At 45.7% G+C, this 27,270-nt stretch overlaps 3 protein-coding genes and 1 non-coding gene across 4 annotated transcripts; all 4 read left to right on the forward strand.

Moving 5' to 3' along the window:
• The first annotated feature begins 2,436 nt into the window (after nt 1–2,436).
• TRNAA-GGC (transfer RNA alanine (anticodon GGC)) lies at nt 2,437–2,512 on the forward strand. Its single transcript has one exon. It is a non-coding gene; the product is annotated as a tRNA-Ala (tRNA).
• Nucleotides 2,513–2,774: 262 nt separating this feature from the next.
• LOC133390847 (olfactory receptor 5V1-like) lies at nt 2,775–3,710 on the forward strand. The gene has a single exon (XM_061640267.1). It carries the CDS (start codon nt 2,775–2,777, stop codon nt 3,708–3,710), a length of 936 nt encoding a protein of 311 aa, XP_061496251.1.
• Nucleotides 3,711–7,984: 4,274 nt separating this feature from the next.
• On the forward strand, nt 7,985–19,291 carry LOC133390848 (olfactory receptor 5AP2-like). Its single transcript, XM_061640268.1, has 3 exons — nt 7,985–8,203; nt 8,303–9,078; nt 19,177–19,291. The coding sequence occupies exons 1-3, from the start codon at nt 7,985–7,987 to the stop codon at nt 19,289–19,291; spliced, it is 1,110 nt and encodes a 369-aa protein (XP_061496252.1).
• Nucleotides 19,292–24,753: 5,462 nt separating this feature from the next.
• Nucleotides 24,754–25,789, forward strand: LOC133390849 (olfactory receptor 5V1-like). The gene has a single exon (XM_061640269.1). The coding sequence runs from the start codon at nt 24,812–24,814 to the stop codon at nt 25,787–25,789; it is 978 nt and encodes a 325-aa protein (XP_061496253.1). The 5' UTR covers nt 24,754–24,811.
• Nucleotides 25,790–27,270: the final 1,481 nt, after the last annotated feature.

The following is a 27,270-nucleotide window of genomic DNA, read 5'->3' on the forward strand; positions in this document are numbered from 1 at the left end:
CTGCTTTTCGAGATGTGAGTGGAAGAGAACCTGTAGACAGAGAAGACACAGTCTTTGAGATGAGAAATGGTAATTAGATAACAGGGTATCACTATGCTACTATAATATCTGTGGCACATACAGAAGAAGCCCCAGGATGGATGGATGCCCACAACCATGAATTTGTGAGAAGAGATGTGCATGTTAGAGCCACAGGACGGGCAACTTGGTTGGGAACCACAACACAGCGTCCCCCTGGAGTAACCAAGTATGCACCAGTGGCTGTAAGAGCAACAGATCCCTGGGTTGATGAGGGTAGACATTACACCCCATTGACATCAGAAGAACTGCCAGGAGTAACCAACAGGAATGAGTCCACACGAGACGATAAGATCCTGAGAAGCCAATATTTGTTGCTAAGTCCATATGGCATATTTAGACAAATGTCGAAAGAAGAAGCTGTAAAGTTAGTGGTAGGGTGGTTAGCAACCATACCTGATGACTGCACAAGAACACATGTACCGCAGGAAGAGGCTGAAGAAGAAGAGGATGCACAAAGGATGCACAGCAAGTTTGAACCCTTGCTGAATCAAGTGGAAGCAGAAGCTCAGAGGAGCTCCAATGAGGAACAAGAAGAAGATGTGCGAGGGTGTCATCAGATGAAAGCCTTAGCGAATGTACCATCATATTAACCTGAATGTCATGAAGAAAGAGCCGCTTGGGAAGCAAGAGGACAAGCAGTAAGTGCCACTACTCCACAACAAGGAACAGGACACCACTCAGTCACCACACCATCAACCACAACTGTTCCAAGCTCACCATTAAAAACCACAGAAGCCAAAGATGTGTATAATGTACGTACAGCACGCCCAGATGAAGAGGGTGAAGAAGAAGCCATAGCAGACCTCAAAGATGAACAGTTTGCCTGAAGAAAGTCCAATGACTGACCTAATATGAGACCAAGTTGGGAACCACTGCCCTACCACAACCATTGAGTGTCTGAGGACAACCAATCAGCAGTAGAAATTTGCTATAACAATTAAGCCATGATTAAAAGTGATGTAATTTCCAGGATATATAAGAAAACATATCAGAAGCACCAGTACTCTGCACAGCCAGAGTTAAAAGCCTGAAAAGATACTTAAGAGCCAGAGAAAATCCTGCAGCACCATCAATGGCAAGTAAACCCCTATGCAAGGAAGATATTAACAAAATTGTTAATAGATTGTACTTGGTTGTAATAAATTAAATTAAATAAATAAAATAAATACTTTTGGGTGTATAAGATTGTAACCCTCCTGATGCTTAGTAGTCGTCACGAAGTTTTCTCAGCTATCTCATTGAGTTTGCAATTCCTCAGCCTCCCTGGGGGAGTCAAGGAGTTTGGCTTGCCATCGTATCCTTAAAGTACACAAGGATGAAGCGGGAAAACTATGGGACGAATTCTTGCTTTGCTGGCCACTGTTGGGTTCCTAGATCGACTTCTAAAGCCTAAAGAGAGTTTTTGGGAGCATGAAAGTATATTTCTATATATGTATGTTAATCTCTGTTTATAATCAAGTTGAACAGGTGAAAGCAATTCTTTATCCTGTTAGAGCAGAGCTGAGCCAGCTCTATAAAACAGACTGCAGAGGTCTAATCTAGAGAAACAGAGCTTCCTTTAGTTCCCTGTTCTTTTGCTCTGAGATATGACTTAGAGTTTAACTCAGTCCTTCATCTGTTGTAACTTGTTTTAATTAAGTTGTGCCTCCAGAGTCTTACACTCTAGTGTTAAATGGATATCCAGCAATTTCTTTAATGCTGATATGTATTCCTATTCTTCTGTTTCTGCAGTGATGGCTCGGGCCACCTGGAATGCATTTTATTAGTTGTAGAGTGCAAGATATGAATAAAAAGCATATATGATAAAGCCAGAGCTTGGAAAAGTTACTTTTTTGAACTACAACTCCCATCAGCCCCAGCCAGCATGGCCACTGGATTGGGCTGATGGGAGTTGTAGTTCAAAAAAGCAACTTTTCCAAGCTCTGATAAAGCCTGTTCTGCTGCCTGAAGTCTGTCACCCAAATAGAAAAGTTCTGGTACCTCCCAAGACTCGAGAATTCTTGAGTGGGGTCTCCTCTGTTCTATTCTCTGCATACGACTGCTGTTGATAACCTGTGAGCTTAGGTGACCTAACGTTTGGCATACAAGGACTCCGTGTAGATACGGGGGTAGGGAGAAAGCCAGAACCCTCCACCCTAGGCATTCACTGGCAATGGGGCTAGTCTTGCCAGTAACAGGGCCTTTATCGGGCTCCACCCAAAGGATCAAACCTTCTCCAGGACCAGCTGAATCCCGGATTGCTCTTATTGCAAGGGATAGCGGTTAGCATCTAAAATGGAGAAGGGGCAGAGGAAGCTAACCAGCCTGGGAGCAGCCCCTTCTGCCTGGGAAGCGCTGTCCCTAACCTGTGATGTGGGAAGAGCTGTAGCTCAGTGGTTAGAACATCTGCTTGGCATACAGAAGGCCCCAGGTTCAATCCCTGGCATTTCCAGATAGGACTGAGAGAGACCCCCTGCATGAAATGCTTGGAGAGCTGCTACCAGTCAGTGCAGACAATACTGAGCTAGATAGACCAATGGGTCTGACTAGGTATAAGGCAGTTTCCTAAGTCCTATCCCCTCCTGCATAAATATGTGACCCAGATTTAGCTATTGAGTGTGACTATCAATATTGATCTAACAGATCCCTGAAGCCTTTTGGCTTTCCTCAAATGCCACCTTTCTCTCCTTCCAGACACTCCTCTTTTCTTCTTCATGGACTCAGAGAATCATACTCAGGTGGGAGAGTTTATCTTCTTGGGCTTCACCAACCTCCTGAGTGACCCGGCCACCCTCTTCCCGGCATTCCTAGCTGCCTATCTGGCTATCCTCACGGGCAACCTCATGATATTAACCGTGGTCCTCCTGGATTCCCATCTTCACAGCCCCATGTACTTTTTCCTCAGCAACCTGTCCTGCTTGGACATTTGCCTTTCCTCCGTTGTCGTGCCAAAGATCCTGGTGAACTTCCTACGTCAACGGTACACCATCTCCTACAACCAGTGCCTGGCACAAACGTTCTTTCTGATGGGCTTTGCTGGATGTGAGCCAGCGCTGTTGGCCGTCATGGCCTATGACCGCTATGCTGCCATTTGCCAGCCTTTGCAGTACTCTCGCCTCATGAGCAACAGAGTGTGTGTCCAGCTCGCTGTGGCCCCTTGGGTCTGGGGCTTCCTGGACTCAACTATACACGCCGTCCTGGCTTCCAAACTCAACTTCTGCGGAGTCAATGGGATCCCGCACATCTTTTGTGACGGGCCCCCACTCTTGAAGATTGCCTGCAGTGATACACACGTGAACGAGCTGGCCAATAACATCACCAGCATCTTCGTGGGCCTGATCCCCTTCCTCTTCATCATCCTGTCCTATACCTACATCCTGGCCTCGATTCTGCGGATTCACTCACACACCAGCAGGCGCAAAGCCTTCTCTACTTGTGCCTCTCACATTGTTGTGGTCACCCTGTATCTTGGGAATGCATTATTGAACTACAACCACCCAAGCGCCGGCTACTCTCTGGAGACTGATGCTTTGATCTCCACAATGTTCTGCATCATCACCCCCATGCTGAACCCCCTTGTCTACAGCCTCCGGAACAAGGAAATGAAGGAAGCCCTGAAGAAGGTTCTGAATGGCCAGAGAACAGTTTAAATTTCATTTTCTGGTGGGATGTACTGTGAGATTTCAGTAGCACATTGCCCCACAATTAACTCATGGCCTGAGAGTGCTAGGAGTAGGCCCCAAGATGGACCGACAAAGATGTTAAATTACTGAAGGTTCAGTGGGCATCAAGGCAGATTATTAAAGGCCACTGAGCACAAGATTTAAAAGGAAAGTTTGGAACAGATGGCTGCCTTTTTCCGAGCCAGATCAGAGGTCTTCTCCAGTAGAGTGCCACTCTACAGAGTCTCTTGAACATGGGAATCGTCCACCTTTCAGTGGAGAACCTCTAGATTGAAATTGGAACCTCCATATGTGAAGCCTTCTAAACATCTGCATAAAACCCCTGTGCTTCACTGGTCTAGACTTCATTAGACCTTAGCTACGGAGAGTAACAGGACATAGGTGCAAGGCCAGAAATAAATAAAAATGCAAGAAATGATATGTTGTCTGTTGATGGGGACAGCTGGACAGGTGCAAATTTGCAAAATAACATAGGAAGGAATGAGGACGGATTGCGAGGCATTTGGGGAACCATAAGGGATGCTGTGAGAAGGGTGGAACCTCTTCAGTGAGGGATGAAATGTCGTGCTAAATTCACTACATGTGATGGGACATGGGATGGAAGTAAGTTACCAGCAGAGGCTGTCTGCAGCACTTGCAGTTACAGATGATGCAAAAATGTGAAAATCCACCATCCTAACTTGGGAAGGGCTGTAGGTCAGTGGCAGAGTGTCTGCTTTGCGTGCGGAAGGTCCCAGGTTTGATCACTGGCATCTCCAGCTAAAGATGTGAGAGACTCCCTGTCTGACATCCTGGAGCACCGCTGCCAGTCCGTGCAGACAATACTGAGCTAGATGGACCAATCTTCTGACTCAGTATAAGGCAGCTTCCTAAGTCCTGTCTCCTCCTGCATAAATATGTGACCCAAATTTAACTATTACACCCCCACTCTCACCCCCCCACCCTCTCGTATGGCTGGTTATGCTTTCCCAAGGTGTTGTGCGAAGGACAACGAGGGCAGCTGTTGAGACGCAAGATTAACTACAAGCTATTGAATACATGTTATCTTCTTCTTTGGCAGGCTTCCCTTAGGCACCGCAGTGAATCCCATTGTTCTAAGTATTGGAAGTAGCCTGAGTTTTCTCAGGGTCAGCTAGAAATATACATAAACACACAAAATCATCAGATTCCCAGACCCCTCCTTGGCAGGAGGGGGAGAGAGAGAAATCTAGGAGAAGAGAAAGGGGGCCGAAGGGTGATCAGAGCTCCAACAAGTGTACTACTCTCTCAAGGAACGCAGCGAGGGACTGCAGGGACAGAACCGGGGAGAGACTCTGGGTCTCGGTGCAAAACCTTGAGACCAAGAGATTCCTTCCTGGTTTTGGATCAGAGCACATAGCTTCAGCTGTATTCAACCGCCCACTCTGGGCATAGGATAGGTAATCATTCCTACCTGTCACTCTTTATAGTAATAGGGTCCTTGGATCCCTTTAGTTTAAAGTTATGAATGGGTTAGGATATCAATGATTAATGCTGCCACGCACCCAAGTAATTCTGTAGTGCTTATCTACTCTTTCTCTCAATAAAAGAAAGCTCTGCTTTATCTTGGTTTGGACCTGCATTTCTTGGGTTAAATATATATACACCATTTAGGCACATTTCAGGGCAAAGCGCTTGTTCTTATTCCTAGCAAGAGATCCCCTCCTCTCAAGGAGATGTGTTTCATGGGACATGTGGGTGGCAAGTTCACGCACTCATGTTCCCAAGAGCACTTGTCGTAACAACCGTCAGCCCACCATCCTCACTTGCCTCACACTCACCCCACCCTGCCCCACAGAATGCCATTGTCACACTGCGTGATGGCTTACAAAAATGTTATATGGTTAGATACATATGTACTGTATTGTAAACCGCTTCAAGACCTTTCAGATAGTAATCAGTCTATAAATGAAATAAAATGAAGCAAAGAAAAATCTGGGCAGACAGGCTTGGCATTGAGATTTTCTGAAGATCCCATCCCCAACTTCTGCAGACCTTGAGGTCCCCCAAAGCCTGCTACCACCTCCTTTGTGTGTGTATGTGGGGGTGTCATTCAGCACTCTCCTTGGAACACAGAGGGAATGAAGTTGCAACTTGCCCTGGACAGCTCTCTGCCTCTGCCTTCATCCTCCAGGGCTCCAGTGTGCCTTCTAGAAAGCCTCATGTCGCCAACTGTTTTCTATGAGTTCCCCCTCCCAGCTCACTCCTGGCAGCCGTCCTCTGCAATAGCATCCTTAAGGCCCCTCCCCCGCACAATATATCCTGCTCTGTAGACACTGCTGTCCTCATAAAACAGCAGAGACCTGCTCTTGGGCGTTATTCAAGGTGTGGTGTCCACATGCCAGCACCAATACCTACTGAAGGTGCCACATTTGGGATATTTCAGCATCTAACATTCTGCAGGCTTTCACATAAGCTGCATATCCTGCCCAAATGTATCCCTTGCTTACACAAGCAGCGAAGATCAGCCTTTTCCCAGGATGAACCAGACATGAATGCATCCATTCCTGGCAGGAGAAGAAGGAATCCAGCCATGGTGAGCCATCTGTGGCCAGGCCAGCCATGCAGAGGTGAGTATCTATGTGGCCACAGGACAGGAGTCTTTCTTGATGGTCCTTGGTGGGGAAATGCTTAAAGATCCTGCATGTGAAAGTCCTCAGCCCATGCTGCGAGCCATTGCAACATGCAAAGGGCAGCATTTACTGCCTTCTTCCAAAAATTGGGATTATGGTTGTGATTGCAGATGCACAACCAGCTCACCATGGGCTGGGTGCACACAGAGGCTGGCGTTTCTAATGCCCCACAATTAACTCATGGCCAGAGAATGCTAGGAGTAGGCCCCAAGATGGACTAACAAAGATGTTAAATTACTGAAGGTTCAGTGGGCATCAAGGCAGATTATTAAAAGGCACTGAGCACAAGTTTTGTATGGAAAGTTTGGAACAGATGGCTGCCTTTTTCTGAGCCAGATCAGAGGTCTTCTCCAGTAGAGTGCCACTCTACAGAGTCTCTTGAACATGGGAATCATCCACCTTCCAGTGGAGAAGCTCTAGATTGAAATTGGAACCTCCATATGTGAAGCCTTCTAAACATCTGCACAAAACCCCTGTGCTTCACTGCTCTAGACTTCATAAGACAGCTGCCAGTCAGTGTAGACAATACTGAGCTAGATGGACCAATCTTCTGACTCATGTCTTGAATGCCAGAATTTGTTTTTCTCTCTGATCTATTTTATTGTGTTCTGGCATTTCATAAAGTTATTCAAATATTTTATAAATACAATGAAACCAGAAGGTTCACACATCTTCTCAGGGTTTATTAAGCCAAATCTCTACGCATTCTCTGTGTATCTTTCACCTAACGACAGAACGGAACTCATCAACAAGGGCTCCTGACTTTGGAGGTGGAAAGATGCTCACAAGGAAGATGGTGGCTGTCAACTATGCTGCCAGCTGGTCTCTCTGCACTGATGCTCCCTCTGGTGGACCTGCATAAGGATGAGCAGACGTATCTGTTTCGCTTTCTCTCAAGTTCACTCACTTTCTCACTTTTCCAATCTTCAGTTCTCCACATTTGCACGAGTTTATGATTTTTTTAAAGAAGAAAAGTCCTCATGAAAATTTATCAGCTTTCTAGTGTGAATTTCTCCCCATAGACACATTTTTGTGTGCAACGTTGGCTAATTTGCAAAGCAATTTCCCCTAATATAATGCTTATGTATGTTATTTTCTCTAACATAGGCATTTGTACACACTCTTTGCCCTAGTATATGCTTGTACATATGACTTGGCTGGAGACGGCACTGCAAAATTCAGAGAAGTGCGGATTTCGAAGGGTGGCTGTATTTTGGTTTGGCTGTTGTTTTGGAAAATGTGAACTTGATAACTTTGCCTTTAAATGTGAATTGAATCGTATTTCTCACCATCACTAGCCACCTGCGGCAACAAAGGGTAACTGGAGTTTCTAATTGCTGTTGATGCATTCTTCCACTGAGATACCACCTCCTTCCTTCCTTCCTTCCTTCCTTCCTTCCTTCCTTCCTTCCTTCCTTCCTTCCTTCCTTCCTTCCTTCCTTCCACTATGCACTTTGGTTGGTCTAGCTGTGTTTTCCATATGACAACAGCTATAAGGATCCAGGGCACACCCTCAAGCCATACCTAAAGCACTTGCTGAATCCAGCTGTAGGCAAAATGTGTTTTTTATACACATTTCTCTCCTTGTAAATGAATTTTGTGGTCTCAATAGAAGCCAAGAATCAGACCCAGTGGATGGAGTTTGTCTTTCTAGGGTTCTCTGGCATTCTAGATGGTCAGGCATACCTCTTCTTGGTATATTTAGCCATTTACTTGGTGACCATAACAGGGAACATTGTGATTTTCACCCTGATCCAGCTAGATGCCCACCTTCACAACCTCATGTACTTTTCCCCAGAGATTGGAAAAGTTACTTTTCTTGAACTACAACTCCCATCAGCCCAATCCAGTGGCCATGCTGGCTGGGGTTGATGGGAGTTGTAGTTCAAAAAAAGTAACTTTTCCAAGCTCTGCTTTTTCCTCAGCCATTTGTCCTGCTTGGATGTCTGTCTCTCTTCAGTCACCATCCCCAAGATCCTGGTGAATCTCCTGTACCAGCAACACACCATCTCCTACAACCAATGCCTGGCACAGATCTTCTTCCTGCTGTCCTTCATGGGGACGGAGGCTGCATTGTTGGCTGTCATGGCCTATGATCACTACGCCGCCATCTGCAAACCTTTGCACTACTCCCACCTCATGAACACCAAGGTGTGTGTCCTGCTAGCCTCTGCCACTTGGGTCTGGGGCTTCCACGATTCTGCTCTTCACACCTCTCTGAGCTCCAGCCTGTGTTTCTGCGGAGTCAACCAGATTCGGCACATTTTCTGCGATGTCCCCCCGCTGATGAGGATTGCCTGCAGAGATACACACATCAGTAACTTGGCGACTTGGGTGGCCAGTGTTTCTATGGGCCTGGGGCCCTTCCTAGCCATAATCCTCTCCTACTTCTACATCCTGTCCTCCATCTTGAGGATTCAGTCAAACACTGGCAGGCACAAGGCTCTTTCCACTTGCACTTCTTACATGATTGTGATCACCATTTACTTCGGGAATGGTTTGGTTAACTACAACCAGCCAAGACTGGGCTACTCACTGGAGATAGTCACGCTGGTCTCCATGTATTGCATAGTCCCCCCTATGCTAAACCCCCTGATCTACAGCCTCCGCAACACAGAGGTGAAGGGAGCCCTGAAGAGGTTTCTGGAGAGCCAGAGAAAGTTGTATACGTCCTCAAGCAGAAGGTGATGGCAAATGGGAGACCCTTTGCTGTACTCTGAGTTACCTTGCAGGTGTGCTGGGATGGAATGGAGGTTGGGCAGACCCAGACCCAGCACCTGGTTTCAGGGTAGCCCTGCCAAGCTGTACTACATCTGCCAGTTGCTGGAGACCACTGGAGGGGAGAGTGCTCTTTGCACTCAGATCCTGCTTGTGGGCTCTCCATTTGGGCATCTGGCTGGACACCGTGAGAACAGGATGCTGGTCTAGATGGGCCCCTGTTGGCCTGGTCCAGCCCTGCAGGGCTCTTCTGATGTCCTTTTGCGTGCCCCAGCAGGTGCCTGTTCTGTTTCTCTCATGCATGTCTTTGGGGTGGAAAAGTGAGACTGAAACTGTTATAAGTGAATGAATGAATGAATAACTGTCCAAAGTGGGGCAGTTAAATATTTATATATATATTGTTACCATTAAATAGCACTTCTGAGCCATGTTTTTATGGTATTGGGAATTGTGAAGATGTCTTCCTGGGGTCTCTTTCAACCCTAATATCATTCCATAATTGCATGAAACCTTGCTGCTCCTGGCCTCCAGAACTACGCAGAGGTGATCTGGAGAGTTTCCATGCAATTAGATTAAAGTTGCCAAGGAGTGTGGCCCCCAAATGCAAGCAATTTGGGGTAACCTCCTTGTGAAGCCTATGAATTTATCTGACAATTTCTCAAGTGCAGAATTGCTTTACAGGGCACGGCATTGCCATGTGGATTATGGTGGCAACTTGCTAACGCAGCTCCATTGCCCTACGAAGACAAAAATGCTCTTGCCATTAAGGACATTGCCAGCAGGGTTTCTCCCTGCTATGCTCACCCGAGTCTCTGAGCACTGCACGAGGTTGCAGGGGTGGCAGTATATATTTTGAGCCTGGTTTCCTTGCAATGAAGGTGAATGGAGACTGATGGTGTTTCTGTGATACAAGGGTTTGTTTGCATACATAGAGAGAGAGGCTGAGCATGAGATGGATGGTTCCAAGCCTCAGCCCTTCAACAGATCCTGTTCGCCGTCAAGCTTCTAGGGGGATGGCTACCCAATGCTTCATAGGACTGGACTGTCATGCAGAGCAAGCCAAACCTCTATGTCACTTCCAGATGGCCTGTTTATTGAGCTTTCATCCTGATTTTATTTGCACAAAGTTTGCGGGGAGGTTAGACAACATTGGCTATTTATTGGGCATTCACTCTGATTTGTTTGCAGGGAGGTTAGATGTCGTTGTGTCAAAGCAAGTGTGTTATTCCACGCTTTCCAGAGCATTTCCCCTTTTACTTTCCTTATCGCTAAAAGTCTGGGTTTTTTGGGAAAGAGGCTTTGTTGTGCAACCTGATTTTGCTGGTGTGTGACTGAAAGCGCTCTCAGTTCCAAGACAGTCCATCTATTCTCTTTCACACACACACACAGCAGAGGGAGAGAAAGGCATGTCCCCTTCAGTTCCCTTCCAAGCTTACATAAGAAAGGAGATGCTTAACAGACCTTACCAGGGCTCTTTACTTAGCAAAAGAAAGTGGTGCAACCACTCTGGCAGTCTCTTTTCAGAATCACATGGACTGGAAAGGCCTTCCAAAAACCCATTTAATCTAAACCCAATCTCTTTACAGCTCCATCATGGGCTGAGGGACATCCAGCTCCTCAACCCCACTCTTTTGCCTCAGAGGTTGTCAGTGGGCTCTGTTGCCTAGTGGGCAGATGCCAAAGGACACCACCAGTGAAGTCCAAGGATGAGGGCAAGGAATGCTCCCTGAATAATCCAGGCACTGGAGGATTGCTATTTCCATTCCTGGTACCACACTTGAATTGGATTTTTATTATGAGAAACTTTTGTACAATGCTTTGGGAACTTGGGATAGAAGCGTTCTAAATAAAGAAAGCCTAGCAAGCAAGGCATCTTTTACTGGCTGTTCTCATGAGATCACTGATTGGCTGCTGCATCAATGATCACCAATACTGCTATTGGATGATATTTGCAGGAGGCCCTCACCTGTAGAGCCAGTGATCGACTGGGTATATAACGGGCAAGACAGTCTTTCAGGTATCCTGGTCCCAAGCTATATAGGGCTTTATAAACCAAAACTAGAACCTTGAACTTGGCCCAGTAGCTAATGGACAACCAGTGCAATACTTTCAGCAGTGGGGTAGCATGTTGACAATACCCCGCCCCTGTAAGTAGTCACGCAGCTGCATTTTGCACCAGCTGCAGCTTCCGGACCAACCTCAAGGGCACCCCACATAGATTGCATTACAGTAATCCAGCCTGGAGGTTACCAATGCATGGACAACAGTGGTCAGACTATCCCAGTCCAGAAATGGCCGCAGCTATCTTACCAGCCAAAGCTGGTAAAAGGCACTCCTAGCCACTGAAGTCATCTGGGCCTCTAACAAACAAACAAAGATGGATCTAGGAGCACCCCCAGACTATGGAGTTGCTTTTTCAGAGGGGGTATGTGTTGGAATTGCGAAGTGCCTGTTAAGGCAATGCGTGTGCCAGTGTGACACAGTATAAACCAGCACGAATAGATTAGAGACAACACACTTGGAGTCTTGTAAGATGAATCCTTTTACTGATTCAAAAGCTTAACGCAGTTACACAAGTTCCTATCTCCTTCACTTTCGACAATGCACCCCCCCCACACAGAGATGTTTTCCAAGCAACTATATAGCCTTGGCAGCAGTCCTGCCAGCTGCAGTCTCCGCTTTGCTCCGCGGCCTTGGACTCTAGAGTGTGCTTTTAACTCTTTCCATGTCTTTTGGAACAAGTGCACATCACAGCACCCAACAATCCCCCACCTTCCAAACAGACATGGCCATTTATACATTTGTTCTGTTTCCCATGTACATTTACATTTCACAGTTTTACAGTTTTACAGTTTACATTTCTCTTTTCATTTGTCTTCTTTCTCTTTATTGTTACATTTCCATTATTTCACATTACACATTCCCATTCTTGCATGTATTTCTGTATTCCATCAGTCAACACATCAGTCAGCATTTATTTTTGGTTTGAAACATGTCAGATATAACGTTTCCTCCTCTGTCCTGCTTTCTGGTACCTCTGAATACCCTGTATACCCATGCATGTCATTATGTGTTTGTATGCAACTGACTTGAAACCTGTCCGGCGGTTTCCCTAGATTAGATCTCTCAGACCTTCTCAACACAACTTCTGGTTTGGGGCTGCTGTGTGTTTCTGGACTAACAAGAGCATGTTCTTCTTCTTCTTGTTTCACTGTTTGCTCTTCTTGTTCAGTGCTATTGTGTGTGTGTGCTTCAGCTCAATCAACACAGATTCATCCCAGTCCTCCTCCTGAGCTTTTACACTTCGGCTAAATATCACCCTTTTCTCCTGTGGAAGCCAAATGCGATAATAGGCATTCTGAAAGCCCATTATGATTCTCTTCTGGGCCCTGGGTGCTAATTTCCCCCTATGCTTTCCCTTGGGGACGTGAACCCAGCATTTTGCACCAAACTTTAGAATATGCTGGAGCTTAGGTTTCTTCCCATACATCTTCTCATAGGGCGTCATGTTTATAGCACTGTGGAACAATCTGTTTTGGATGTGTGTTGCATATAATATGCATTCTCTCCAGAACGCATTCGTCAGATTAGCATCTCTTATCATTGCCCTTGTGGCGTCCTGCAAGGACCTGTTTTTCCTCTCCGCCAGACCATTCTGATACGGGGAAAATTGTGCAGTTAAAGCATGTTTAATTCCATTTCTTTCTAAATATTGCGCCAAAGACTGACCTGACTCACCCCCTTGGTCTGATCTGATTTGTTGTATGCGCATACCATGTTGCACCTTCACTTTCTGTATGAACTTTTTCAGCTTCCCTTCTGCTTCGTTCTTTGAATGCAACAGGTAAACTGTACTATATCTCGTGTACTCATCAACAATGACCAAGAAATACCTGGCTCCACCCTGTGACCCCTGAAATGGTCCTGCCAGGTCTATATGAATTGTTTGGTATGGCTTATTTGTGTGACTCTCAGCTTCCTTCTGTTTGGGAGCCACTGTTGCCTTTGTCTGTTTGCATATCTCGCAATCAACATATCTTTCACATGTCTTTAACGTAACATCATTGCTTAGGTTAGGCAACTTCTTAATTGCTTCATAATTGGCATGCCCTAGCCTCCTATGCCAGGAGTGTATGCAACTATCATGTGGCTTCTTGTTGGAAAACATCATTACATTTTCCTTGTCAGTAGGGCTTAGTTTTACATAAAACAGGGAATCCCTGAGAAACCCTCTCAAGCATACATTTTCCCCTGCTCGCAGCTCACACGTTCTGTTTCTAAATATAACAGTAAACCCCATGGCATTTAGTTTAGACACAGACAGAATATTACATTTGATATCTGGCATGTACAAAACATCTGTCATTATGGTATTTAAAGCACATATTTTCACTGTCCCCTTGGCTAGTACCTGTTTTCTTGTTCTGTCAGCCAACATAACTTCCGACGTTGCTGGAACCATGGTTCTGAACACTTTTCTCTTATTAGGCTGTGTGAAGCCCCCGAATCATTTATCCAATTACTTTCATGTTCACAGTCTCTGTCTTTATTGTCGCCTCCGTCAGCTTTCTTTTTGAGCATTGATATAGTGAGCATAACCGAGACCTGGTGGAATGGAGAAAACCAGTGGGATATGGTTATCCCTGGATATAAACTATATCGGAAGGACAGGGAAGGACGTATTGGTGGCGGAGTCGCTCTATACGTGAAAGAAGGCATTGAATCCAGCAAGCTCGAAACCCCAAAAGAGGCAGACTCCTCCACAGAATCGTTGTGGGTGGTGATACCGTGCCCCAGGAGGGACTTAATACTGGGAACGATCTATCGTCCCTCTGATCAAAATGCTCAGGGAGACCTTGAGATGAGATATGAAATTGAGGAAGCATCCAAACTAGGAAATGTGGTAGTAATGGGTGACTTCAACTACCCGGACATAGACTGGCTGCATATGTGTTCCAGTCATGACAAAGAAGCAAAGTTTCTAGATATTCTAAATGACTATTCCCTAGATCAGTTGGTCATGGAACCGACCAGAGGGACGGCAACCCTGGACTTAATCCTCAGTGGGGACCGGGACCTGGTGCGAGATGTAAGTGTTGTTGAACCGATTGGGAGCAGTGACCACAGTGCTATTAAATTAAACATACATGTAACTGGCCAATTGCCAAGAAAATCCAACACGGTCACATGTGACTTCAAAAGAGGAAACTTCACAAAAATGAGGGGATTGGTAAAAAAGAAAGCTGAAAAACAAAGTCCAGAGGGTCACATCACTCGAAAATGCTTGGAAGTTGTTTAAAAACACTATATTAGAAGCTCAACTGGAGTGCATACCGCAGATCAGAAAAGGTACCGCCAGGGCCAAGAAGATGCCAGCATGGTTAACGAGCAAAGTCAAGGAAGCTCTTAGAGGCAAAAAGTCTTCCTTCAGAAAATGGAAGTCTTGTCCGAATGAAGAAAATAAAAAAGAACACAAACTCTGGCAAAAGAAATGCAAGAAGACAATAAGGGATGCTAAAAAAGAATTTGAGGAGCACATTGCTAAGAACATAAAAACCAACAACAAAAAATTCTATAAATACATTCAAAGCAGGAGACCATCTAGGGAGACAATTGGACCCTTGGATGATAAGGGAGTCAAAGGTGTACAGTGGAAGATATAGGGCAGATCCCTGAACCTGAACTAACATTTGCAGGAAGGGATTCTGAGGAACTGAGACAAATAGTGGTAACGAGAGAGGAAGTTCTAAGCTTAATGGACAATATAAAAACTGACAAATCATCGGGCCCGGATGGCATCCACCTGAGAGTTCTCAAAGAACTCAAAGGTGAAATTGCTGATCTGCAGGCCAGTTAGCTTAACTTCTGTCCCTGGAAAACTGGTAGAAAGTATTATTAAAGCTAGATTAACTAAGCACATAGAAGAACAAGCCTTGCTGAAGCAGAGCCAGCATGGCTTCTGCAAGGGAAAGTCCTGTCTCAGTAACCTATTAGAATTCTTTGAGAGTGTCAACAAGCATATAGATAGAGGTGATCCAGTGGACATAGTGTACTTAGACTTTCAAAAAGCGTTTGACAAGGTACCTCACCAAAGGCTTCTGAGGAAGCTTAGCAGTCATGGAATAAGAGGAGAGGTCCTCTTGTGGATAAGGAATTGGTTAAGAAGCAGAAAGCAGAGAGTAGGAATAAACGGACAGTTCTCCCAATGGAGGGCTGTAGAAAGTGGAGTCCCTCAAGGATCGGTATTGGGACCTGTACTTTTCAACTTGTTCATTAATGACCTAGAATTAGGAGTGAGCAGTGAAGTGGCCAAGTTTGCTGACGACACTAAATTGTTCAGGGTTGTTAAAACAAAAAGGGATTGCGAAGAGCTCCAAAAAGACCTCTCCAAACTGAGTGAATGGGCGGAAAAATGGCAAATGCAATTCAATATAAACAAGTGTAAAATTATGCATATTGGAGCAAAAAATCTTAATTTCACATATACGCTCATGGGGTCTGAACTGGCGGTGACCGACCAGGAGAGAGACCTCGGGGTTGTGGTGGACAGCACGATGAAAATGTCGACCCAGTGTGCGGCAGCTGTGAAAAAGGCAAATTCCATGCTAGCGATAATTAGGAAAGGTATTGAAAATAAAACAGCCGATATCAAAATGCCGTTGTATAAATCTATGGTGCGGCCGCATTTGGAATACTGTGTACAGTTCTGGTCGCCTCATCTCAAAAAGGATATTATAGAGTTGGAAAAGGTTCAGAAGAGGGCAACCAGAATGATCAAGGGGATGGAGCGACTCCCTTACGAGGAAAGGTTGCAGCATTTGGGGCTTTTTAGTTGAGAGAAAAGGCGGGTCAGAGGAGACATGATAGAAGTGTATAAAATTATGCATGGCATTGAGAAAGTAGATAGAGAAAAGTTCTTCTCCCTCTCTCATAATACTAGAACTCGTGGACATTCAAAGAAGCTGAATGTTGGAAGATTCAGGACAGACAAAAGGAAGTACTTCTTTACTCAGCGCATAGTTAAACTATGGAATTTGCTCCCACAAGATGCAGTAATGGCCACCAGCTTGGATGGCTTTAAAAGAAGATTAGACAAATTCATGGAGGACAGGGCTATCAATGGCTACTAGCCGTGATGGCTGTGCTGTGCCACCCTAGTCAGAGGCAGCATGCTTCTGAAAACCAGTTGCCGGAAGCCTCAGGAGGGGAGAGTGTTCTTGCACTCGGGTCCTGCTTGCGGACTTCCCCCAGGCACCTGGTTGGCCACTGTGAGAACAGGATGCTGGACTAGATGGGCCACTGGCCTGATCCAGCAGGCTCTTCTCATGTTCTTATGTTCTTTCACTAGCTGCACTTGCAATGGCTTTTCTCTTTGCCTTTTCTGCTGCAACTCACAGTCCCTTTGAAGATGAGTTAATGACCCACAGCGATAGCATGCCTTTGTTCCAAACGACCTGCCATTTAACTCAGTCCTGTCACTTCTTCTTTCTGGCTTCTCTTTTCTCTCCTGTTCTTTAGACTCCTGACGCCTCTCCCATTGCTGCATCAATTTGCCTGTCACATATGGGAGCGATAGATCCGTGTCAGGCTGCGCTTCCAGAGAGCTTATCAAATTGTCCCATGAAGAATTTAACGTTGCTAAGATTATATATATTTTCTGTATTTCCGAATACATCACATCTCTTTCCTGCAACTCAGCAAATAGCCTTGAAATGCATAACAAATGTTCAGACATTGTGACATCATCTGTAAGCCTGAGTTGGTATAACTTTCTGGCTAGGTTTATTTTGCTACTCGCTGTTTTACGAACATGAGCTTCATTCAAGGCTTTCCAAGCCAATTTAGCAGTTTGTTTGTCCTGCACGTGTAGTAACTGCGAATCACTTACAGCCAGGATGATATACGATCGAGCACATTCATCCAGCCTCACCCACTGTGCTGGTGGGGGATTCGATGGGGGGGTCCTCCATTACGACTCTCCACAAATCTTCCTTTGTGAGAAACGCCTGCATTCTCAGTCTCCAGTTTAGGTAATTTGTTTCGTTCAGGCGCTTCAGTGGCATTCCTTGCGAAAGTGAAACTGCCATTTTCACAGACACTGCTTCACTGTGTCTCACCGAAAACTCCATCGGTCAGCTTTGCCACAGCCGATTTCTCTGAACTCCAGTCCACTTCCACTGGACGTCCTGCACTGGTTTAACTGGGCAATCTGGGCCCATAACCCTTTGTTGGAATTGCGAAGTGCCTGTTAAGGCAATGCGTGTGCCAGTGTGACACAGTATAAACCAGCACGAATAGATTAGAGACAACACACTTGGAGTCTTGTAAGATGAATCCTTTTACTGATTCAAAAGCTTAACGCAGTTACACAAGTTCCTATCTCCTTCACTTTCGACAATGCACCCCCCACACACAGAGATGTTTTCCAAGCAACTATATAGCCTTGGCAGCAGTCCTGCCAGCTGCAGTCTCCGCTTTGCTCCGTGGCCTTGGACTCTAGAGTGTGCTTTTAACTCTTTCCATGTCTTCTGGAACAAGTGCACATCACAGCACCCAACAGTATGACCCCACCCAAAGAAGGCAACTGACCAATTATCTGAAGTCAGGAACCACCAACTCATAGTGCCTCTGTCTTGATAGGATTCAGATTCAGTTTATTGGCCCTCATCCAGCCCACCACCAGGTCCCATAACCAGGCCTGAATCCAGATTGGAATGGGTCACAATAATCTATTTCATCCTAAAGTACTTGCAAATGCTGCACCACAACCCTCTCAATCACCTGCCCTAAAAAGGAGATATTTGTAATCAGGTGGTAATTGTCACAAACCAATGGGCCCACGGTGGGCTTTTCCAGGAGTGGTCAGATCGCTGCCGCTTTCAGGGTCGCTGGGACCACTCCCTCCCACAAAGACACATTGACCACACCCTGAATCCACTCAGTCATACCGCCTTGCCAAGCTTTAATAAGCCAAGAAGAGCAAGGGTCGACAGGATACCTTGCTGGCCGCATCATTGCAAGCACCTTGTCCACATCATCAGGCCGCATCAACTGAAACTGTTCCTAAGAGGTTGCAGCAGATGTTGCACTGGACACATCACTGTGGACTACAGTAGATGTGGATGGGGCATCAAGATTGCAACCCATAGGAAGAGAGCTTTAGAAGAGCACCTTTACCCTCAAAGTGCCTTCCAAAAAATTCACAGTGGGACTCCGAAGGGTCTAAAACTCCATTTCCTGGAGTTGATGACAATAGACCGCTGACAATATGGAAAATCTCCACTGGAGAATTACTTGAAGATGCGACGGTGGCAGAGACGTGGGCCTTCTTCGCCACCCTCGCTGCCACATAGTAGGCATATTTATGATGTTTCACTCATGCCTGATCGTCATCACAGCACGTCTTTTACCACTTGCGCTCTAGCTGTCATCCAGCCTGTTTCATTGCCCTTTGTTCACTGGTGTACCAAGGTACATTTTTGTACATGTAGCTAGGCTAGAGAACTGCATTGCAAAATTCAGTTTGGAAGGAAGGCCGTGTTTCAGTTCACATATTGTTTTGGAAAGTGCAAATAAAGTGGGTTCATCATTAAATGTAAGTAGAATTGAACTTCTTCCCCAGTGTTAACTAAGAGCCAGCCCCTTCTGGCTTGAACATTGCTATTCGCTGACTACCGAGGCCCCACCCTTTGTTCTTGGCCCCACCCTTTTCTGCCAGGAAAAACAAACTGCCTGTGCCAAGGGGGAGATGTCTTTTCCTGAGCTTCTTGATTTTCCTTCCTTGTGATGCAGAGGAATCTTCTCCAGGGGCTGCTCAAGCTCTCAATAAAAGTCCTCTTCCCTGCCAGAGTTGGCCCTACAGGACACAGGCAGAAGACAGCCTCTTCTGGGGCACATGGTGGTGTCTGAAGGTCCAGAAGTAGCCAGAAACCAGGACCTTTCTTGGGGAGACCTTCAGGGCCAGTCTTGGTCTGTCTCTGGTCCTGACAAGGGGAAGGTGGGAACCCTCAACCTTTCTGCCTTCTCTATTCCCCTCACTGACTCTTGCCCTGAGATCCTCCTAGCCGGCCCCCTGACCAGGTCAGCTGGAAGAAGCAGCATCCAAAATTGACCATCTCCACATCCTTCCAAGAGCAACAGCAAGAACCCGAGTTCATTCAGCAGGAAGATGCCAGGTGAGGAGCAGATAAACAAAGTCCTCCCCAGACTAGGAAAGGTCCCATTTGCAATGGGGGTGGGGGAGGAATAGTTCAATTGCACACACCCATTTGGGTAAAGGCAATAAATGCTTAAATCAATCAGTCACTCAAACGCATAAACTTGGGAAATGGGGAAATGATCCAGGATATCTGATTTATAGCTGGCCACAAAGCTATGCAATGCTCCATGCAGGAGTGATGCTTAGAAATAGTTGCCATGTTTACCAATCTGCTTGCTCAGCGTCCCTGTCTCCAGTGTGTGTGTGTGTGTGTGTGTGTGTGTGTGTGTGAGAGAGAGAGAGAGAGAGAGAGAGAGAATCTCTCCATTTTGGTTTCTCTCTCATTTCTCCAGTCTTAAGTTTGGTTCTCTACATTTCCATCACAATTTGTGATTAAATAACGAAAAAGCTCTCCCAATGTACATGTTTGTATGCAAATGTTTCCTAATATAAACATTTTTGCAAGGCAGTTTTCCTGATATCATGCATGTGTCTATGTTATTTGTAGTAATATATGCATTTGAATGCACATGTGGCCCCAGCAATTTCTGCAGATTTCTTGGCTGGAAAACTGCATTGCAAATTTCAGAGAAGTGAGGATTTCGCAGGGTGGCTGGTTTCAGAAGGTGAAGATCAGAATCACCTTTGGATGAGAAGTGGATCACAGTTATCTGCCATCCAGAGTTATTTTATGCATCGGCTTCATTCTTTGGCTGTAGATTCAGGACAGATACCTCCACTCTCCAAAAGCACTGCTTCTCACAGTGCAGAGGAACACAGCAAGCTGCCTTGTCCCGCTGGTCCAGATAGCTCAGTATTGCCTGCCCTGACTGGCAGCCGCGCTCCAGGGTTTCAGGCAGGGGTCTCTCCCAGCCCTACCTGGAGATGACCTACCTGGAGACTGCCTGATCCCTTATATTATTTTTATTTATTATTTATTAAATTTCTATCTCACCCTTGCTCCCATTAGGAGCACAAGGTGGCAACATGGAAAACATCTTAAAAACAAAACATATTTGAAACATCTTTAAAAACACCTTTTTAAAACACATCTTAAAAAGCAATTCCAACACAGACGCAGACTGGGACAAGATCTCTACTTAAAAGGCTTGTTGAAAGAGGAAAGTCTTCAATAGGTGATGAAAAGATAACAGAGATGGCGCCTGTCTAATATTTGAGGAGAGGGAATTCTGCAAGTTAGGTGCCACCACACTAAAGGTCCACTTCCGATGTTGTGCAGAACGGACCTCCTGATAAGATGGTGTCTGCAGGAGGCCCTCACCTGAGATTTTGTGGGGAGTCCCTCTTAGTGGATCCCCACGACTCAGATGGACAGCTCTAGAAGCCGTGCATTCAGTATCATGAACCTAGTTCCATGGAATTCCCTCCCAGCTGAGATCAGGCAGGTACTCAACAAAGTCCTTTCTATTTCAGCAGGCAGAGGTTTTCTGTTTTTATGATTAATTGATTTTATCCACAGTATACTTTTTGTCACCTTGATGTACACCACTTAGAAGTGCTGGTGATGAAGTGGCAAATTGCTCCGGTAATAAATAACAGTCCAAGTCCAGGACTCTAACCACTGAACCACACTGGATTAATACATAATCCCTTTTTGCTATTCTATCAATTCTTGGGGACAGGAAGATAAAGAAGATAAAGAAACAGTTTCTGATTTCTCCAATTTGTACTGATGGTGTGGAGTCAAATGTACATTTGGGGAGTGGTAGCCTGTGGGCATCTGCCAGGCAGAAAATGTGACTCTCTCAAACCTTTTTAGCTGACACCAAAAAGGACTCTGTGGAGCCCCTTTGAAGCTATATTTGCATGTTGTCTGTGCCAAACAATCTTAGAACTGTAGCCAAACTAAGTTAGATTTAGTATAGGCCTGTTAAAAACTAGCAGGCCTTAGATATGCCCATTTATTTCAGTGGGTCTGCTTTGAATAGGACTCACCTTGGATACAACTTTAAGCCTGATACGTGAAGTGCCCTGCAGGGGCAGGTAAAGGAAGCAGCCCCTCCTTGCGCCATTGTTCAGTAAAGACAGGAGACCACCATCACCTCCAGAGGAAATAGTCGCCACTGGTGACAGTGACACCTTCAGCCGTTCTATCCGCCTGGGAAAAGCCAGAGGGGCTTCCTGAGGAAAGACCCCCGGGGCTGAGTTCAGTTCACCTGTTAAGTCCTAGGCAGAGCTGGGTCCTTCTCATACCCAAAGCAGTGTGTTGGGAGCATCAGATGGTTGGCAGGAAGGTTGGCTGCCAGATGGGAACTCACTGTGAGAAGAGCCCCACAGCTGGAGCAGACTCTAGTCCCACCCAGTCCACCATCCTGTTCCTCTCACAGTGGCCGTTATGGGAAGCCCATGAGCAAGACCTGAGCACACAGCAGCAGCGCTCTCCTCTCTTGCCGTTTCCCAGAAACTGGCATTTGGAGGCTTTTTGGATTTGCTCCTTTGTTCGTAGCATTGTGAGTATTTTAGGTTGTATTTCTGCTTGGGTTTTTTATATCTATTTTTTTATTTGATTTTGTAAGTCACATTGAGTTAATTTTTTTAAAACAGTGACATGATGATGATGATGATGTCTCCGACAGTGAAGGCAGAACATAACCATCCTGGCTAGCAGCCACTGATAGCTTTATACTTCATGAATTTCTCTAATTCCCTTTTAAAGCCAGCTAAGTTGGTGGCCATCACCAATTCATTGGTCTTGCATAGTCCCCTTTCAGCACCATCTAATTTAGCACATAATTACCCTTTTCTGCTGCTTTTGGACCTCCATAATCTCCAATTTTTAAACGTCTGGCAACCAGAACTGTCCATAGTATTCCAAGTGTGTTCACACCATGCATTTCTACAAAGGCATTGTAATGTCAAATGCCTAACTCTGGCCAAGCACAAGACAATTGAGTTTGGAATCTCAAAAGGACAATGAACACGCTGGTGGTGAAAAAGATTAAAGGTTTATTAGAGCAAACTGTTTAAATTTGGGCTGTCATTATTTGCAAGCAGTAAAACACATTTATAGCTTAAAATCCCCCCCCCCTGGCAGGGCACACCTTACACCTATTAGATCAGTATCTTCCCATCATCCAGATTGCTGGTTTAACCATCAGGTGATGTCTCCTGACCCTGCACGTGGTACAGCTTCAGCTTGAGAACTCAGCTACACCTCCAACTTAATGGCTTGTTTTGACTATCAAGTGCTTTTGTTTACATTAGCAAAGTGAGAACATTCGTAAGCTAATTACCTCACTGTCCCTTCAAAGCTTGAGAAAGCTACAAACAAGCCTACCTGATAAACAGGAGGGGGAGACAATCTGGATTGTTTTGATTAACTGAATAACTTTTTCCAAAGTGCTGTTTTTTGAACACAGAGTGAAACATTATGAAACTTAATGTCAGAGAGCCTGCTTTTTGAACTCTCCAGCTTCCAATTCATTGCAGTTACAGTATGCAAAGCAGTCCACACCCCAAGCTTTCCCACTGAGCTATGGATTTTCAGCTTGTGCAGATGAGGCTACACAAAAATCCAGAAGCAGAACTGCTCCCCTCTCTCCCACCCTCTCCACACAAACATATTCATCAATCATGGCAATCAGTTCATTCAGACACTCCCTTTGGAGCCCATTTTGAGTCTCTGATTCTGCTCTGCACACACATGCATCCAATCAACAGTCTGTCCCTATATGTTGGCCCACCGCAAACAATTGCTTCCCTCACAGAGAAAGCCTTTAGCAGTTTCCATTCAAAATAGCCTGGTAGGGAGGCCAAACTCAACAGTCCTCCATTCAGCCACCTTTCCTTGTGACTGGCAGCACTTGGCCAATCAGGAATCCTTGGGACACAGTCATTTGCATGAAAGGGGGCGCTCCTGCCTTAAGTCCACAGCCAAACATGGGCTTGCTCTGAAGTTTCAACTTCCCTGTGCCTGTGTGGTGCACTGTAACAGGCTCCTGACTGAGCTGCCTCCTTTCCTCTAAGTGCAGTGGTGTGCTGTTGAGCGAGGCAACTGCTGAAGAGCAAAGGAGGACAGCCCGGCAGACTCCCGAAACTGGAGGGAAGCAGGTGTACCTCTTTCTTGGGTCCTATGGGGCTCTTTGAAATGAATACTGCAAACACAATTACAAAATTGTTTTATATATATATATATTAAGTAATAATTGAAAAGAACATAACACAATATATGCCAACAGAATATATCATATGTCTTCATAACATAATAATCCCCAAAGTCCTATGCATCCAGCAAGGTATCAATGAAGAAGTTGATTGTAGAAGGTCCAGGAGAGAAAGTTCAGAAGTTTCCCATACACAATCTTAAAGCCCTAAATAAAATATAAAATGAATTCAAATACATAAAGCCACAAAAAAAAGAAAGAATTTACTCTTCCATTCCCTTTTACACACATAATTTAAAACCCCATTACCTAATTCAAGGTGGCAAGGACCTAATCCTTACTCCCTGGCAATAACAGCTCCTTTTCTCTTCAGCCCTCACGTTTGCTAGTCTCAAACTCCCAAGTACGATCCTTCCTTAAGGTTTCTCCACCCACTGGACCAAACCAATAATCCATAGGGGTTACACAGGCAGAAACAGAAGCGGGTATCCCAGCAGAGGGAACTTCCCTTGCTTTTATAGTCGCCAGGGAGAAATTATGGGAGGGGAGAACGGGGGCTGCTCTGCAGTAGGGATGGGAGGAGCTGCCAATTTCGGTTCTCTGTTATTTTTCCAATCTTAAATTTCATCCTCCACATTTCTGCAGCAGTTTGCAAAACTTCTCCAGCATTTCAGTGAGAATTTCTCCTACTAAATATGTAGTTTTGTATGCAGTTTTGACTAATGCACACATTTCTGCTAGCAATTTCTCCTAATGTGATGCATTTTTGTCTGTTATTTTCACTGAGAAATTCATCTTTTGCATGCTTTCCCCTAATATAGGCATTTTTGCAAACATTGCTTAGTTGGGGAACTGCATCACAAAACTCAGATAAGTGAGATTTTCAAAGGTTGGTCATGTTTCGCTTCTTATTCTGTTTTGGAAAGTGAAGATTTCACACATTCGACTTCAAATGTGAACTGAATCCAACTTCTTGCCCCTCCCTGCTCTGCAGCTGTGAGCTTATCTCTGGAGCAGCCTCATTTGCAAAAGAACTGCTGGGCAGAGCCTGGGAGCTTAGCTGCAATCTGCTGGGTCTGTGCAGGCACTCAGAATTGGCCCCAACTTTGAAGTAAATGGGAAACTGCTGGTCATGCAGACACTGAAGCTACAGGATTAGGGGGGGTGCAGGCCCCTGGTTTTTTCCAAAGGGGTCTCCGTAACACAAGACGTAGAAACGTAGTCTTGCTGAAGCAATGACAAAAATAATGACAGCAGAGAGATCCTTGGGGATCCAACTCTGTGTGGGATTCCACATACACCTGTTTGCGAGGAATAGGCAATCCATCCATATTAATCTCTCTGGCCTTCCTGGTTCTCTTCTCAGAGCTGACCTCGATGGAACCCAGGGGAGGTGGCAATCAGACAGCGGTGACTGAATTCTTCTTCCTGGGTTTCTCTGGGGTCCGCAAGGGTCAGGCCTTCCTCTTCCTGCTGTTTCTGGTCATCTACCTCATCACCCTGGTGGGAAACTCTGTGATCTTCACCCTGATCCAGCTGGACTCCCGCCTTCACAGCCCCATGTACTATTTCCTCAGCCACTTGTCCTGCTTGGACATTTGCTACTCCTCCGTCACCGTCCCGAAGATCCTGGTGAACTTCTTACGCCAGAGACACACTATATCTTACAACCAGTGCATGGCCCAGATGTTCTTCCTGATGTCAATTGCAGGGTCTGAGAGTGCCCTGTTGGCCGTCATGGCCTATGACCGCTATGCTGCCATTTGCCAACCCTTGCGCTACGCTCACCTGATGAGCAGGAGGGTGCGTGTCCCCCTGGCCACTACTTCTTGGATCTGGGGCCACCTGGACTCTGTCATTCACACTGCACTGGCCACCAACTTGGCCTTCTGTGGGGCCGACCAGATTGACCACATCTTCTGTGACGTCCCACCACTTCTGAAAATCGCCTGCAGTGACACCTATGTCAACGAGATGGCTCTTCACATGGCAAGTGTTTTTGTGGGGCTCAGTCCTTTCCTACTCGTCGTCATCTCGTACATCTACATCCTGTCCTCCATCTTGCAGATCCGCTCAAACACTGGCAGGCGCAAGGCCTTCTCCACCTGCGCAGCCCACTTGACTGTGGTCATCATCTATTTTGGGATGATAAACCTGAACTACAACCGCCCAAGTGCCGGCTACTCCTTGGAGATTGACACCTTGATCTCCATACTGTATTGTATCATCTCCCCCATGCTGAACCCCATCATCTACAGCTTCCGCAACAAGGAGGTGAAGGAAGCCCTGAGGAAGGTTCTGGGTGGCCAGAAGGCGGGGAATAATTTCCCTCAACAACCAGAAGCAAAATGTTAGGTCAAGATTCTGTTCCCTTCTAAGTTTTAATCTGAACTTTCCTTGAACGTTGAGCTGATTCACAGCCCCACTGACATTGAAGCTATCATTGTCCACTGTGTGTGGTGGATGCAGACACTGGGTGATGGGTGACATAAAATGAGAGAGTAGTCTTGGATGATCCTAGTAATACTTCTGGGGGAAAGGATTACTAGGCCAAGGGGGGCAGGTGGAAGAATGGAGTTAAGAAGCAGAACCATTTTAAAAGCTCGGGAGAATGAGGGCAAGGAGTGGGTAGAGTGATGGACTGAGGTGGGACAAGGGAAGGGTGGGAAGTAGAGGAACAAAGGGGGTGGGAGGCGGAAGTGGACTGGATTTCTCAGACAACTAAAAGTTGTATTTGTGTTTATTTCTGTATAGCTTTCTTAGGTCACATCTGACCTGTACATTTAAAGCACATTCATACCACTGTAATGGCTTCCCCCAAAGAATCCTGGGAACTGTAGTTTATCCCTCACAGAGCTGTTATTTCCAGCATCTTTAAGAAACTACAGCTCCCAGAATTCTCTGGCAGAAGCCATGTATGGTGTGGATGTGACCTTAATTTTGTTTGTGTGTTTTTCACTTGGCTTTTGTATGCAACTTCCAGTAATATATGCCTTTTTATGCACACTTGGCCCAAGTATATGCATTTTTGTACACGTTTTCTGGCTGGAGAATGGCATTGCAAAATTCAGAGCAGTGTGAATTTGAAGGATGGCTGTGCTTCAATTCCCACTTTGTTTTGGAAAGTGCAAATTAGGAGGTTCACCTATAATGTGAACTGAATCAAATTTCTCCCCCATCGCTAGAGAGGAGCTTCACTGTATATGACATTTAAGGGGCTTGCAATGAAAGGAGGTCTTATGCTCACCAGAAAGAGGAACTTGCATCTGCCAGAGCCAGGGGGCATCATGGGACAATCAGAAACAAACGTGATTAATGCTTGACTAAGGCAAAGTTTTATTTTCATTGGCTGAGGGAATGATGTGTGAGGATTCCTAGGACCCCCGAGGACCTCTTTGGAAGCACACCATTCTCAGTGGCAAAGTGCAGAGTCTCCACCCGCAGAAACCGAGAGCACCAATGCATATTGCAGCAGCCTTCCCCAACCCGTTGCCCTTCAGATGTTTTGAACTACAGCTCTCATCAGCCCCAGCTTCCTATGGCTGGCTGACATACTATATCAATCACATGCAAAAGAGTTCTGCGTTAATACAGAAGTCTTTATGTGTTTATTAATCCTTCTATGTACATTGTGTGTGGAGCAACATCTATTTTTCACCTGGGAGCACCTACCACAGGAGAAACAGACATACAAAAAGAGAAGCAACTCTTCCCCGTGTTTCACAGCGAGAGAGCGAGAGAGCGAGCACACAAGAGCCAGCTGTGGAGCTGCTAACCTCCTTGCACGTGAGGACGCCCAAGGTGGGGGGTTTGGCCTCTGGAGTACTTCCTTCTGG

Source organism: Rhineura floridana, chromosome 8, assembly GCF_030035675.1.
Source record: "Rhineura floridana isolate rRhiFlo1 chromosome 8, rRhiFlo1.hap2, whole genome shotgun sequence".
Taxonomy (NCBI): Eukaryota; Metazoa; Chordata; class Lepidosauria; order Squamata; family Rhineuridae; genus Rhineura; species Rhineura floridana.